This window comes from Phaethon lepturus, unplaced genomic scaffold (genome assembly GCF_000687285.1).
Source record: "Phaethon lepturus isolate BGI_N335 unplaced genomic scaffold, ASM68728v1 scaffold8102, whole genome shotgun sequence".
In the NCBI taxonomy this organism is placed as follows: Eukaryota; Metazoa; Chordata; class Aves; order Phaethontiformes; family Phaethontidae; genus Phaethon; species Phaethon lepturus.
The window spans coordinates 27,433-42,267 of record NW_010521177.1 but is presented as its reverse complement, the minus strand read 5'-3'; the positions used below and the strand labels follow the sequence as shown (position 1 = coordinate 42,267).

At 44.3% G+C, this 14,835-nt stretch overlaps 1 protein-coding gene across 1 annotated transcript in view; it reads right to left on the bottom strand.

Annotated features, from left to right (window-relative positions):
* Positions 1-14,337, bottom strand: part of LOC104616421 (ankyrin repeat and SAM domain-containing protein 1A-like) — a gene marked incomplete at its 3' end in the record, with an annotated part of 51,814 nt that extends 37,477 nt beyond the window's left edge. Inside the window, exons 1-9 of the mRNA XM_010281426.1 lie at positions 14,261-14,337; positions 13,320-13,476; positions 11,338-11,400; positions 5,224-5,520; positions 4,472-4,547; positions 4,072-4,173; positions 2,728-2,823; positions 2,421-2,617; positions 471-563 (exon numbers count right to left, since the gene is read on the bottom strand). Coding sequence (XP_010279728.1) covers positions 471-563; positions 2,421-2,617; positions 2,728-2,823; positions 4,072-4,173; positions 4,472-4,547; positions 5,224-5,427 — 768 coding nt within the window. The remainder of the gene's footprint in view (positions 1-470; positions 564-2,420; positions 2,618-2,727; positions 2,824-4,071; positions 4,174-4,471; positions 4,548-5,223; positions 5,521-11,337; positions 11,401-13,319; positions 13,477-14,260) is intronic.
* Positions 14,338-14,835: the final 498 nt, after the last annotated feature.

Sequence of the window (14,835 nt, the reverse complement as noted above, 5' to 3'; positions counted from 1 at the left end):
CGGCTTGAAAATGTGCTGGGCCAGACTCTTGGCTTAATTGAAGCCCCTGATTCCTGTTCACATCAGTGTGACCCACAAGCCCACGCATCTCCTCCACAGCTGGAAGCTAAGAGGAAGCAGGAAGCAATGGCCCTCTGGGTTTCAGAACCAAGTGAAGATGCATTTGGTGGGATCATTACAAGTGGGCAGCAGTCCACATTGCAACGTGATTCAGAAAAATCTCTTCCTAAGGGAATTCTCAGCCAAGAATAGGAAAGTAAGGCTGAAGGTCACCACAGAGGTGCCCTGGAAGAACCACACAAAGGAAGTTCCCATGGCAAGTGACAGCAGCAATGCTGGACTGAAAGAAAACTTCACATTCACAACCTGACTTGCAAGGGAGGTAATATCGTAGTTGACTCTTCCCAAATTATTAAAACTGACCTTTAAACCCCACTCCTATAAAAGACCCCAGATCAAGTCCCACATACCTCACAGGAAGCACCATGGCCTATCTTCTTCTCCACATGCTGCTCCTCCTCTTCATCGGGTGGTGGCTTGGCAGGCGGGGGTGGGCGCTCTCTCTGCGGATTAGAAGACCACTGTCAAGTGCGTTGCGTTAAAAGCACATCCCCTTCTGTTTCTACCAACACTATGTCCACCCTGCTGTGAATGTCGCGTGGTAAGGACCTCCTCAAATTAATCTGGATGGTGGTGAAGTTCAATCCTAGCAGCACAGAGCTTGGCAATGGCTGCTGCCTGTCCTCCTCCTCCTCCTCTCCAGCAGGACACCTATTCAGGCAGAGAGCCCCTTCTGCGGATTCACCGTACTGCAGTCCTGTGGATGGACTGCTGTTGACAACACAGACCACCCAGTTCTGCCCCGCAGCTGTGACACTGCACAAGGCCAGCTTCGACTCGTGTGAGCATCCACTATGCTTTCAGGAGAATAAAACTGCTCGGGTGGAAGGTGCCACGTACACAGGTTTATTGCTTTATTACTTAAGCCAGTTCTTTCAGACCCAGACTGGTAATCTCAATGGCACTGCATTTCAGTGAAGGTCAGTAATGAACTCACGCAAATGGGTAGAAAGGGAAGACTCATCACTTGTGTCTTGAAACCCTAATGGGAATAAGTGATTCCAGAGGCACCTTTTACAGTGAACAACTCTAGAGATCAAGAGGCACTGCTGCACTGCATTCCTCAAATATTCCACGATTGCCTGTGGGCAGTACGAGCTGCGCCGCCTTGTCTCAATACAGAGCTAAACACATCTCTAGGTCATCTCCTGCCCTGCAACAGCTCCATCTCATGGCAAAGGGAAAGACAGCAGAGGTGAACCACTCATTCCAAAAAACTCAAGCTTTGGGAGGAACTCCAGCAAGCTGCTGCAGTATGTCCCTCTTTCTTCTCCACTTTCACTGCAGTTCAGCCTCTCATATTTTCTTATTTGTAGTAGAGCTGAGCTTATTTCACCTCAGACACTATCAAAACAGGATAGGACATAGATATAAGCCCCCAAGATTTAGTCAGTTACAGGACAGTGTACCTACTACTGCACACCTGAAAGATCTAGCTGAAATGTCTGTCATCTAAAGCTTTTGTCTCATTTCTACTGTATTTGCTAATAGCACAGGAAAAAAGATGCACCTTTTTGCAGAGAGAGAGGAAGCATGGTTACAGTACACCAGCAGTTTAATTGTTTGTTGCTGCTTTGCCTTTTGTCCAAAAATACATCCATGAAGCAGGCTTTGTAAAACCAACCAGAAAACAAACCCTGAGGCTGACACAGCGTACTGCAAGGCCAGCATCCCATCTGCCCCATAGCAGTGTTGCTACTGATTGCTACAGGGGCAGCAGATGCAACTAACAGAAGGTGAGGAAGACTTCTTTGGAGACAGTTCCAGGAGCTTTGCATTGCCTTGTAAAGCCTTGAGTACCCTCTACAGATCTCTGCAAGTAATACACACACACACAAAAAAAAATGTTTCCGCTGCCAACTAGTTTCCAGCAGAATATTCTTAAAGATAATTTCCTAAGAGCCTTCTGTTGGGCAAAGCAGAGAGAAAGAGAGGTGAGAAAAGTGCTCCATACAAAAGATTCCAAAGCTTTCTTCTAGAGAAGAAGTTAGCCCTTCAACTAAGTGCGATAGCCTGAGAAACCAAAACTCACAGGCACCAGTATTCAACTGACACAGAAGGATGCAACACCAGGTGAAAGTCAGGCACGCAGAAGTGGCTACCCGTGGGCGATGCAACAGAGGCTACGTGAACAGGCCAGTGAAAAAGGAGAGGTACCTGCCTGCTCTAAACAGCGCCAGGGATGGCCTTAAAGATTTCCTCAAGCTGGGGCACTGGCAACCTGCTGCAGAGTCATGGAAATGGAGGTAAGTTACCTATCTTTTTAAGGCAAGCAGAGATGAACACACATAGCTACATACGGGCCTGACTCCTGCTGCTTTGAGGCCAGTTGATTCCACTTCCTTATTCACAGACTCTCGATCTGAAGATCTCCCGCTGGCAAGGCTGTCCAGGGAGTGGCAGGACGTTGCATTGTATAAAGCTTCATATGGGCTCTCCTCTTCTGGGTTCACATCAAAATCTATGATCAGTTCTGTAACTGCTTTCTCCACATCACCTGTGAGAGGAAGAGACACACAAGTACATCACTTGGCGCTTCCGCACTTGGAAAGGCAGCACTTGCAGGGAGAAGAGTGCCAGTGACTGCCATCTTGCATGGAAGCCTACCCTGAGACATGCGGCACACAGGATCAGTGGCTGGAGCAAGCGGTGCTTGAACAGTCTTCTCTGCAGCTTTGGCACTTTTCTTCCCGATCGTGTAATCTGCAATGAGGTGGGGCGACAGGGTCTGTTTATGTCAATCTAGTTTTATGTCCACTTCAGCACATGGTACTTCCTCCCTTGTGGATGGAAGGCCAACTGTCAGCTTATTAAGTCGCCAAAAAATAACCAAAGTACATTATTAAAACTTGCAGCTCAGATCCCAGAATAGAAGCAGGCGGTCTCTTTAATCACATCCACAAGGTTAAGGATGGTTCTTTAAACTTTTACAAAGTCTTTAATCAGCAAGGCACAAAGCTCCTGTATGGACACAATGTCATGGAGCAGATTACTTCATGTCGTAGACAGAAGCTACAACACTAAGCAGAGATGTAGTCTGGTCTTCTGGAGTCACAAGACAGAGAAACCAATTCTAGCTGTGGTCCCCTAACCACAGGAAAAGCTTACATGAATGAAGGCAGACAGCAACATCTCACACAGCTAGCTCACTTACAGGAGCAAACTAACAGCATTTACCTGCAAGAACTTCAGTTTTAAAGCCTGGCTTTGTCTTCAGTTTCAGACTAGAGATAATACCCACCAGCCTCACAGGCAAAGCTTAATTAAAAGTCTGCAAAGTGCTTTGAAACTGTAAAGCTCTCAAATGCTAAGCATGAATAACACACACCAGTTGCATACGCTTCTGATCTTTCTCCCCACAGCTGAGAGGAAATTGAGACAGCATAATTACAAGGTATGAATTTAGCCAAGATGCCACATTTCATTCCCTAACTTGGACAGACACAATGGGCCAAGCTCCTTTATAAACCACAAGTAATCAAAGTCTTTTCTGTAAATCTCATCTGCAAAATCCATGCCCAAGCTTCACAATGAAATGAGCAACAGGATGTAAGATCTGTGGATAACTATTTGCCTACACAGACACATAAAGGATAGTTAATCCAAAACCATTTCTAAAACTATTTCATTGCATTCTGCAAACAGATTTAGGCTATGCTTAATTTTAATTAACTTCTCAAGTGAGTTAAACAAAGCTCAATTAAGCCCATTTAAACTGTAGAAGTCATGCCACACTCCTTCAGCAAAGGAGCTAATCCCCCTAAATCTTCCCCAGAAGTCCTCCTGCAAACATTTCGTCTCGAGACAGTTCACCCAAGCATTTAAACCTGGCCTGAAGCTGCTTTGCTTTCAGCACTTTCCAGGACTAGAGAACAAAATCTTGTACTTGCACTGGCACAATTAGCACTCCAAATTTTCCCTCCTGCCCACACACTGAGCTACATCACTTACCTTCGATAAGAGCTGCTATGTGTTGGCTTTTCTGAGAAGGAAGTTCCCTCACAATATCCAAAGCTGTCAGGCCTCTGTTATCCTTTATGTTCACATCAATACCTACAGCAATAGGTGTAGAGAAGGCAAAAGCAAGAATATTTTCTAACTATGTGCAAATTCCTGTCTTTGCAAATGTAAGATGTGACTTGATGAATCATCACGGGGAGGGGAGAAGCTAAAAAATGCTCTAGAGAAGCAGACCTAAAGCCAAACACCAAGAGATAACCTCTCCTATAACCCTCTCCGAGGAACTTTGATAGCTGGTTGGAGAAACATGCTGCCACTACAAAGGCATTTCCTCAAGTTCTGGGTGAAGGGATCATCACATTGTTGGTTCAAAAGGGGACCGTTCTCTCACCTGCAGCCAGCAATATTTGTACCACATCTGTCTTGCCAAACAAAGCAGCTTCGTGCAAAGCACTGCCTTTTTCAGTCTGCAAATTAAATGGAAAAACAGCATGAAGCTAGATAGTGAGGAATGGTGATGGAAGCATGTTTTAGGAGGTTAACAGCAGCAATAAATATACAGCATCGTATACAAAGTGTGGGCAACAATATCTACAACGGAGGACAGACTATGAATATTATTACAACGCTGAAAATTTGGAATGGCAAATGAGGATGGTCTCCTTCAGAGATGCGTGTGTGCCCAGGTTAGAGACCAAGAAAGGACTTTTTACAGCTTAGCAAGAGGTCATGCCCTGCAAAGGAAAGACAAGACCATTACATACAAGCCATTGCTGTGAAAACAACATATTCGCAAGTGGCTTGATAGGAAGAGACACAGTTTGCCTCCATCTCTATCAAGAGCACAGAGGCAGAACAGCTTAGGCAAAAGGGCTTTTTCTTCTCCCTCGCTATGTGTCTGGGGCTCTTTGTCCAACTAACAAGCAGGCGTGAAGCATGCACAGCACCAGAATCCCTCTGAGCAGCTTCTCAGAGCAACCAAGAGCTGAACAAACAGCCCAGAAGAAAACAAAACTATCACTCATCTTTCATAAACGATCCCTCTGGGAAGAGGTTAGGTGGAGCTTTTCTGTAACATGACCACAGGGATTCTCTGTCCCCCAGCCATCAGACCAGCCCTTCACACACAGACACACTAGATACCTGATAGTTGCTATCCATGCCGGCATCCAGGAGGACATGGACTACAGTTTTGTGACCATTCCTAGCTGCCAAGTGCAGGGGAGTGTGTTTCTTAGTGTTGCAGCTTAAAAGATTGGGGTGAGCATTCAAGAGCATCTTCACAACTTCCAGCCTCCCGTAGAGCGCAGCCAGGTCCAGAGGAGTCTCAAACTTGTTATTGCGCATGGTGGGGTCAGTCAGCTCCTCCAGAAGGACCTTCACCACCTCGGTGTGGCCGTACTGCGCCGCGCAGTGCAGCGCCGTCTCGTTGTCGTTGTTCTGGGGGGTCACAAACGCCAGCGCGTCAGAACAGGGGAGAACAGAGCTGCTCCACGCCTCGCTCGAACCATTGAAGTTTAAATGCAAAACGACGACAAAAAAGCAGTCGGGAAGCAGAGAGTCCAGTTTGAAACAGAGCCTGGAGCAATGTTTTCACCATGTCACTAGCCATTTACCAGGCACAGACATCCCCTCGTGAACTCATCAACCAACCCACCCAGTAAAAGCTTCAAAAACATTCAAAACAATAACCTTTACCCAGATATGGGAAATCTGCTCTACAGGAAATGTGCTATATATGGAATAGCTTGCTTTCAAAGCACTGAGGTTAAAAATCAAGGGACCACACTAAAGTTTAAGGGATTATCGAGCTGCATCTGGATTCCCATTAATACTACTAGCACCTGGGGAAAGCAGTCTGCTATTTGTTGGCAGCACCCCACACCTATAAAAGTGCCACAAAAATAAAAGGCTGCAGTATATGATAGGCAAACCGCAGCACGAATTCTATCTGCTGTAGCTTAATCGTCATCATTTTAGATTTAAACTTCAATTGTTTCAAATCCTACTTATCCTGATTATAACAGTCATTCCACCTTTGCAATTCTGAAGCTCGCAAGCTGGCTGGTTTAGAGAAAGAGTGCATTAAGTTACATGCAGTTCGTGAATTAGAAAGCAGTGCGATTAGATCACTCCACTAACAAGCCCTTGTAGCCAAGGTCTCAGGTCAACTGAGGGAAGAGATGTCCAAGCAACAAGAAAACACCTCCACAGTGAAAGCCAGATCCAATTAATGCATGCAACATCTGTCAGGTTAAAAATCAGCAATGCAAAGCACTGAAAGACAAGCAACCTACCACATTCACTTGCAGGTGCAAAATAGGAACATTGCCAGATGAAAGAGCCTCTTCTCAAATTAAATTCACTTCAGGTTTCTAGTTTTACTACTGTGTGTTATACACAGGGTTTTCTGTTAAAGGACTTTAGAAACAAATACTTATCTAACAATTTGACCCAAGAAACTTCAGTACAAACTGTTACACGCTTCAACATTAGCTGAAAGAATCATGGTTCAATTTGTCATTTTAGGAAAAGTACCCACTAAAAAAAAAAAGCAGAGAACGCACTTGTCTCAGTGGAGTTAGAAGTACTACTTTAGAAACTGAATTTGATCAAAATACCTTCCTTTTTGCTTTGAGAACCCATGCACTTTTTTGGATACCAGCCTGTAGGAGCGGTCAGTATTTTGCACCATTTCACAACCACGCTGCAGAACTTGCTCTGTTGTACAAGTACTTTAATCCTATTAACGTGTTAAGTCATTCTAGGGATTACAGGAGTCATGCATGCAACCTCCCATTTGTTTTTATCTGGTTTTTGCACCATTTTTCAGTGAAAAGCATAAGGGAAGCGAGGAGCTCTGGAGAGGTTCTGCAGCTGCAACTTGTATAAAAGCAAAGACTAAGGAGACAGTAAGCAGCGACAGCCACATGCAGAAGTGAGATATTTAAGAAGGAAAGCATGGCATCACTGTTAGCAGAGAAGTTCAAAGTCAAACAACAGGCTCTATACTTGGAGTGGCAGAGGCAGCCATGGTGAAGGAAGGCACATACAAGTGGACAGAAGTTACTGTAGAATAAAGAAGTCTGCACATAAAATACACATATGGAGTGAGAAGGGGAAAGAGAGAACTACAGAGATTACCCCTCCCAATCAGCTTAAGCTGCTGGTCTTGAGGCATTCAAAAGGTTGGTAAACTGCATTATTCCTATTTGACAGGGAAGGGAGCCCAGGTACGGGTGAGCCCATGACACAGCCAGACCGAGGCCCTCAGCCTGCCCCACAGCACAAGGGAGGCTTGCTGCCAGTTTTTGCAGCAAGAGTAAACGACCCCAGCCCCTGTGGAGCAGCAGGTATCTGCCGAAGAGCCATGGGGGTACGCACTGCTCATGCCACGCCAGCCCTGGCTACAGGGGGTTTCCACTGCTAGGAGTGTCCCCCTCTCATCCCTCAAGTGTGCTTCAAAGCACGCAGCAACTCCAAACACCCGCCTGATGGCTCAGAAATGGGAACATAACATCCTTTAATAACATAATTGTTGAAGACTTCCCCCATCTTCACAGCAATTCAGTCTAATTTTCCTTAAGCAGGTCAGGGCTCTGACACTCGGGATGAAATCCCCAGATTTTCCTCCCGCAACAGGGATCACCGGGTGGTAAACTCCCTTGAACCATTCCAGCAAGTCTTTCCCCATCACAGACTGTGTACTGGAAACTCCTGCTATTGCATAAGTCTTTATTGCCTCCATGTTGGCAAAGTTTTGAGCAGACAAAAATCCTAGAGCCTTTCCAGGCAAGGGAGTTTGCCTCCCTTCCCTGCATCGCCTCTCCAAGCACAAACCAGAGGAGAGCCTGAGCAATGAGCCCGATCGCTCAGACATACGTATTTATCAGAGATGGAAAAAGAAAAATGCCTTTCCAGCAGCCAGAAGGCATATAGGTTCAAATTTCAAAACTTCTTTTTCAAAAAATAGAGCACTCAACAGGACCCAGGGGCTGCATTCTTGCAGAAAACCTCACATCCCCCCCCAGTTCACAGTTGGGAGTGAGAAGCTGGCTCGTAGGATGCCTGCCTACAGACCACAAAATGGGAACACAAGCAGAAATGTCTCTGCTTTCATATGGGCTCCATCAAATTTTTCAAGCCCTGGTAACTAGATACCACATACCATAGCCCTTACGCTCCCCATCAGATGCTAAAATGGAGCATCTACAGCCCCTTAAAGTGTATTTGTCTGCACTCCTGTTCCTAACACACTGTAAGGTGGTTTTGATTGAAGAAAGGAAGACTCGGTTTAAATAAGGGAAGTTTTCTAAGTTTCTAACCTGCAAAGATTTGAACAGTCTAATCAGCTGCCAAGGGAGACCTATAGAGCTGTCCCTCAGTTTTTTGAGAAGCTGCTAGGCAAACACTGGTCAGGAATGGTTTAGGTAGACCTGATCCTGCCTCAGGGCTGGGGAAAGAGGCTATGTGACCCTTCAGTCCCATCCAACCTACTTCTAAGGTTCCTTTGCAGAATTTGTCAGCGTCTGCATGCCTAACGGAGGCTTGCCCTATTAAAAACCTGCTATTTTGCTGCTCCAGTGACACATTTGATCCTAAGCACAGAACAGGGATCTCCTGCTGGTATGCACCCCACAATCTGCCATTTCAGTGAAAGGTGGGCCGAAATGAAAGGGAAAAAAAAAAAACAAAACACATTAAGCAAACCCCAAAACTTCGCCAGGAGGTGACAGCCAAGGCACATCACAACCTCGGGCACAAAGCAGGCCAGAAGAGTGGCTGGAGCTGCCCGCTCAGTTGTACCATGTCCTTCCCTCCTTTTGCAGCACATGATTCCCATCGGTGTCCCACACGGCTCTGCCAGGAGCAGAGCAAGGATGAACAGGCCACCTTTCTTCCTACAGGTGCCCAACAATGCCAAACACATTTCAGCGGAAAAAAAAATGATACCCATATGGCCAACAAGCTTTTGGGAGCTCTGCAGGTGGGTTCGGTGCCCAGTTTCATTTGCAGGCTCCAGATGGTAGGCTTCCACTTTTCTCAGCAGCTCATTTAGATTTATAGCACTTTAAACCCAATTTGCATGATTCATTTGCTTCCAATTAAAAAAGACAAAAGTAGTTTGTGCAGTGCACAAACCTGAGCTGTGACAGCTTTTTCTACTTTGGCTCTGCTCAACTGGTTGGTTCCTTCATACAAATTAAATAACCAAAATCACGGTAGCAGGAATTACTGAAGCAAAGTTGCTGCTCCAGCTCTTAACTTTGCTTCTATCATTTGCTTTTCAGAAGTCCTTCAAGCCTGTAACAGACATACTACTGGAACCTCCTACTGAACAAAAGATGTTGAAAAGGAAGGGGCATAAAAAGAAGCTGTTAACTTTTTCTTTAACTTTTAGGAGAGCAAGAAGCTTCTGGCTTCCCTATCTCTTCCTCAGCAGGGTATTAAATTGTCCAGCCATACAGAAATGCTCTCCCCCCTCTTCTAAATACTTGGAAAGATGAAACATCTCGCTTGGATCGTTTCTATATGGCAGCCCATCCTGCATGGGAGCCAAGAAGCTGGAAGCACCAGCTAAGCAAGGACTCTTACACTTCGCATCTGGACTTTTTTTTTTTGATTCTCCCATCTGCAGCCAGGCTATTGAGAAAACATCGAGGTTTGCGTGACAGGTATGATTCCACATGCTCTTCGTCACTTCGTCTCTTCTTGGTCTGAAACTAGTGGAAAGCTGGTCAGAACTTGTGAGGAACCTAACAGGTTGTGTATAAATCATACCTCTCTCCTTAAAACCAAGGCAAACATTTCAAGAACATGAGCCTTGTTCTCAAGAGCACTACAGCCATCCTGAAAACTAAACTGAGACTTTAAAATAATGCACTTGTCAAAAAGATAAAATCAAAAATAGATAAAAAGATCCACAAGAAAGCAAGCTCAATTTCATCTTTATAGTCCTTCATTCAAAATTTTAATGCTGGAGTGCACAAGATTTTACTCTCCTATTGACAATGTTTTAGAGAGCTCCTTTCAGGCAGTTGAACTGCTCAGCTGATATGTTCCCACAGAAGACATTTGTTGCTGTAAAATTCCCATCTGGATTTTTGTAAAAATCACCGATACGGATGAGCTTCATATAAATATAGTTGTGCTTAAAGAGGTATGCACTGGAGTATTTCCTGAAATAGAAGTCTGCAAAAATAAACATAATTCTGAGCAGTCAGCAAGCTTGGGAATTTTGAATGCATGTTTTTAAGGTACTGCAGATCAAGCAGAGTGGAAGTTTTAACCAAACTCTGAAAGACAGAAGTCTGCCGTGCATGGCTGGATCCAAAGTAATTGGCTGGAAGCAACTGTGGTGTGGTGGCTTACAGCAGAAGTATCTCATGATAAATCATCAGACTATTATGCCATCACTGGCCCGCAGCTTCACTATAAATAAAAATGAAAAACGGTGAGTGTCTGAGAAAACATCCCCACCTATGCACTGGGTGACCCCAGGAACTTTCTTATCTGCTTCCTCAATTGCTCAGCCTCAGTGCGTCGTGAGTGCTGATGTCATGCCTTTTTGTAGCTCAAGAACAACTAAAAGCAAGAGGGGCAAAATAGGCAAGAAAACAGGAACAGAAGATTAGGGCTGAAGGGTCAGACGACACAACAGACTTAACATAAAAAAAGCGAGACTGATGCAATAAGCAGGACATGAAGGACTTGGGAAGGGAGGCATCAACATTACTGCCTTCCCTTCTCCCCACCACCACCACCACAAGAATTAACTGTCCATTCAAACGACAAGTACAGCATTATGCATTTTGTAGGAGAAAAGGCATGAAAATTCACTCCAAACAGCCCACAGAGAAAATGCATCCATGTTTAAGCAGGAAAAAAAAATTCCTTCTCTTTGCATTTATCAGCTACATTAGCACATGAAACAAAACCTAAAGGATTGTAATAGAAATAACATTACCTTTTGGAAGTCATCCAGCCAAATCAAGCAAACTGACCATCACCGTGAGTCCTACAAGGCTAAGCAATGAAGAAGCCCCCAGGAAAGTAAGGAAAAGCTTCCCTTAAATTATGTCTCTATAACTGCTTTGAAGAAAGAAACCCACAGTAAATAAATGGTCGCATTTGAATTTTCCCCAAGCAGCTGCAAACTGAACAGGTATTATTGCAACTGGATGACATTGCACCTGGAAGCACGCGAGTGCAGCTTGGAGTAATGATGCAGTGAAATGCTGACAGCAAAGTACACACCTTGGCATTGATATATGGGTCAAAGGGGCCGTACTTTTTGAGTTCTTTGATCTCAAGAGCATTCTACAAAAAGGAAGAGGAAAAAGAAAAAAATGTGATAATGAAATGGGTGAGATATAGCAACAAAGCAATGGGTGACTCCCAAGGGGTGGAAATGACAGAACACAGCATCTTGTTCCAGTCAAAGCTATTAACAGCAGAAGCCATTCCAGCTGCCGATTCCTGTAACTTGAACCACTGTGCATTTCATTTACAAGACTCCAAACACAAGCAGCACAGGCTATTCGGCTGACTTTTCTCATTTAAAAAGGCTCCTACTCAACAGACATTAATGAAACATTACCTGGAAGGATTACACTAAGCTTGTAATCTTTTGCAAAGGTGTCCCCTATACCTGTCCTACTTGGAGCTGAATAGTTTACACTCAGGGCCCTCAGTCAATTCTTACCAGATTGATTGCAAACAGCTAACTACACTTCTCACATCTATTTAAACAGACTGAATGCCTGCAGCTGTGCCTGAAGACATTATTAACCACAGCCCCAAACTGGAAAACTATCAAAGACATTAAAACGCACAGTCTTAATTATTTCTGCTCAATTGTCAAGTGGTAGTGAATAGCATTACCACCATATTTTTCATTTCGTGATGCTTTAGAAGCAACCATTTAGCCTTGGAGCAGCCTGATGCATCAAGTCATCCGTCTTATACGGAGGAACAGAAAACTTAAGCACAGCACTTTGGTCCCCACAAAGTATGGCTGGAAGCAGGATTAGGACTCCTAAACTCGACTCTGAAGGGAGCTTGCTCCTCAGCTTCTGAAAAGTAGACACTACAGATCAAAATTAAACAGCAGAAACTCACAGTTCCCAGCTGCTCATGTTGACTTTGACAGATTTTGCTAAACTTGAGCCATGAGTATCTAACCTACTCGTGAATTAACTTCTGAATGAATATACATTTTTAGCCTTGTGGTACTAAGGCAGAAAAGTTTGTTTTGGTTTACTCCTCTCCTCCTGGATGAAAACTTGAATGGTTTAGTTGATTCACAGGGACATTAGATACTGCTGCCTTAGGGACAGGACAACCAAGGGCTATTGTAGCTTTTACCATCTGATTTGGATCCATTCCTGCATGTCTGCCCAAGCTCACTCAGCCATAAGTGGTTCAGTAACACGGCTCAGCTGGCCTCACTCAGTAAAGCAGTTCTCTTATCCAAAACTCTTAAACAAAAGAAATACTTCGGTCTTCCAGCAATAGCATTTCAGAAGTTACTTGGAATTGTAAAGACACCTGTTGAGTTCCACAGGGAAGTTACATGGCAGCCAGCCCTCCAAAGTGGACACAGCAGCTGCTGTACAGAGTAACTATCTCATACAAATCAATCCCTCCGCATCCTAGACCAAAAACTATCAGCTTGACAAAGGGAAGAAATCCACCAGATTTTTTTTTTCTTGCCTGATTGAGAAAATTTAAGATTAAGCTCGGGATTTATCTGGGGGCAAGTAGGGTTAAAATTATTTTTACAATTTACAAATTAGTTAACTGGAGCAAGTGCTAGAGACAAGCCAGGAGAGGAGCTAAGAGAGCATGGCCAAACAAAGACTAAACAAAGCTGCTTTGATTAGTTCCCAAAGAAGGGAGCCAATGTATCCTTTGACAGAACTAGAAACCTTCTCAGCTATCCAGCAACTGAAAGGAAAAACTATGGATTAGTTTTAGAAGCCCAGTATGAAAGCAGGAGACCACTTCCTAGGTGTTGAGTGGTTCTCATATCTCTACATAAACATATATACTTTACTCATTCAACCACTAACTCAGAACTGGAGGTATTTGCTTTAGGCAGTGCCCTTCTTATCCCATTAGCAAGTACGACTTTATAACAATTGCTGCTAGTTTGGGGAGGGTTAGGAGTCAGCTGAAGTAGTCTCTCTCCATCGAGGGAAGCAATTCAACAATATATTAGAGAAAAATACGCAGACCTGCTCATTCACTTTAGTATGTGAAGGTCCCTGGTGAATGAGGAGCTTCACGATGTCTGCATCTCCTTTCCAAGCTGCCAGGTGAAGAGGGTAACAGCCTTTACAGTCTGCTACATTGGTTAGCGCGTCGTTCCTCAGCAGAACTTCCACAACATCCCTGCAAGAGAAGGAAACTTCAGTCTGTAAGATATTCAGTCCTTGTTTCACGGCTTACATTCTGCAGTAAGTATTTTACAAACAGTTAATCTGAAGAGGAGTATTTCAGAGATCCTCTTGAAACGGGATTTTAAAGTGTTCCTATTAAATGTTGCCCAAGGGAAAGAAAAATAAAATGAACGACTGCTGAGATGAGCTCAGGAAAGATCTAGGTTACCTTCATGCTAACGGAGCTGAACAGGGACTGAAGTCATCCACAAGCCACTCTGGTGAAAGCTGAGTTACACCAGCACAATGAAAATGAATAAAGATTTTAACTCTATTCAATTTCTCAGTATCTTAAGTAGCAGTGAACAATACAAGATTTACCATGCTGAAGGCTGGAGTCACTTAAAAATGTAATATGCACGAAAGCAAATTTTAAGTGGTGCAGGCACAGCAACACATTGGACACCAGACAGACTGCATAGGACTGTTACTGGAGAAGCCACCTTTAACATGTTGATATATCTTATCCAAATTGCTTATAAATAAAAGGGTGGTTGAAAACCTCAGTTTCACCAAATTTTGGGAGAGATGTATGATCATACTGTGCAGCAGCCAATGCTTCTACAGCTTCACTGCACCGATGTTCTTCGCTTCTTGTCCTGAAGATGGTGTAGTGCTGCACCATCACCACATTTTCAGTGGAAACAGCGTTAGACTCGTGAATGAATTACACAGAAACCGTAGCTTGTAAAGCACATACTATCCCCTGTGATCAAAGGCATTATAAGATGACTCACTTATGACCATTCAAAGCAGCATGGTGCAGTGGAGTGTATCCAGTACTGTCAACGCAGTTCACATTTGGCCCTCTCCAGATGCTGCAAGACAGAAAACGTACAGGGAACACTTAGGCATACACCAAACAGCCAGCCAGCTGGCAAGGACAAGTTTCAGCAGAGTTCTCACACCAAGTTGGTTAACTGGAAGCAAACCAGTGGCTGGACAGCTGTGGTTAAGAGCAGTGATACAGAGAACAGACCGCACAGCACTGCGTCAAGCAGAGGGGTTAGTGTCACAAAGCACACAGCCGGCACAGGGATTCACGACTCGATGCTTTATCGGACCATCCCGGTTTTATATCAGAGCTCCCATGTTCTCCTGCTACTAGACATCTTTCAGCCATACATGTGTTCGCCAAAAAGCATCTTCAGAGGAACATGTGCCTATTAAAGTTAACCACAAGAGACAGTAAACCATCGACCCACCGCTAATTCACACCCCTCTGAAGAGTTGATGGGTCTGGGAAACCCTCTTCCCTCCATTGCAAGAGTCACTAGGAGTGTAAGTCAAAGACTGTGGGATACAGAGCCTG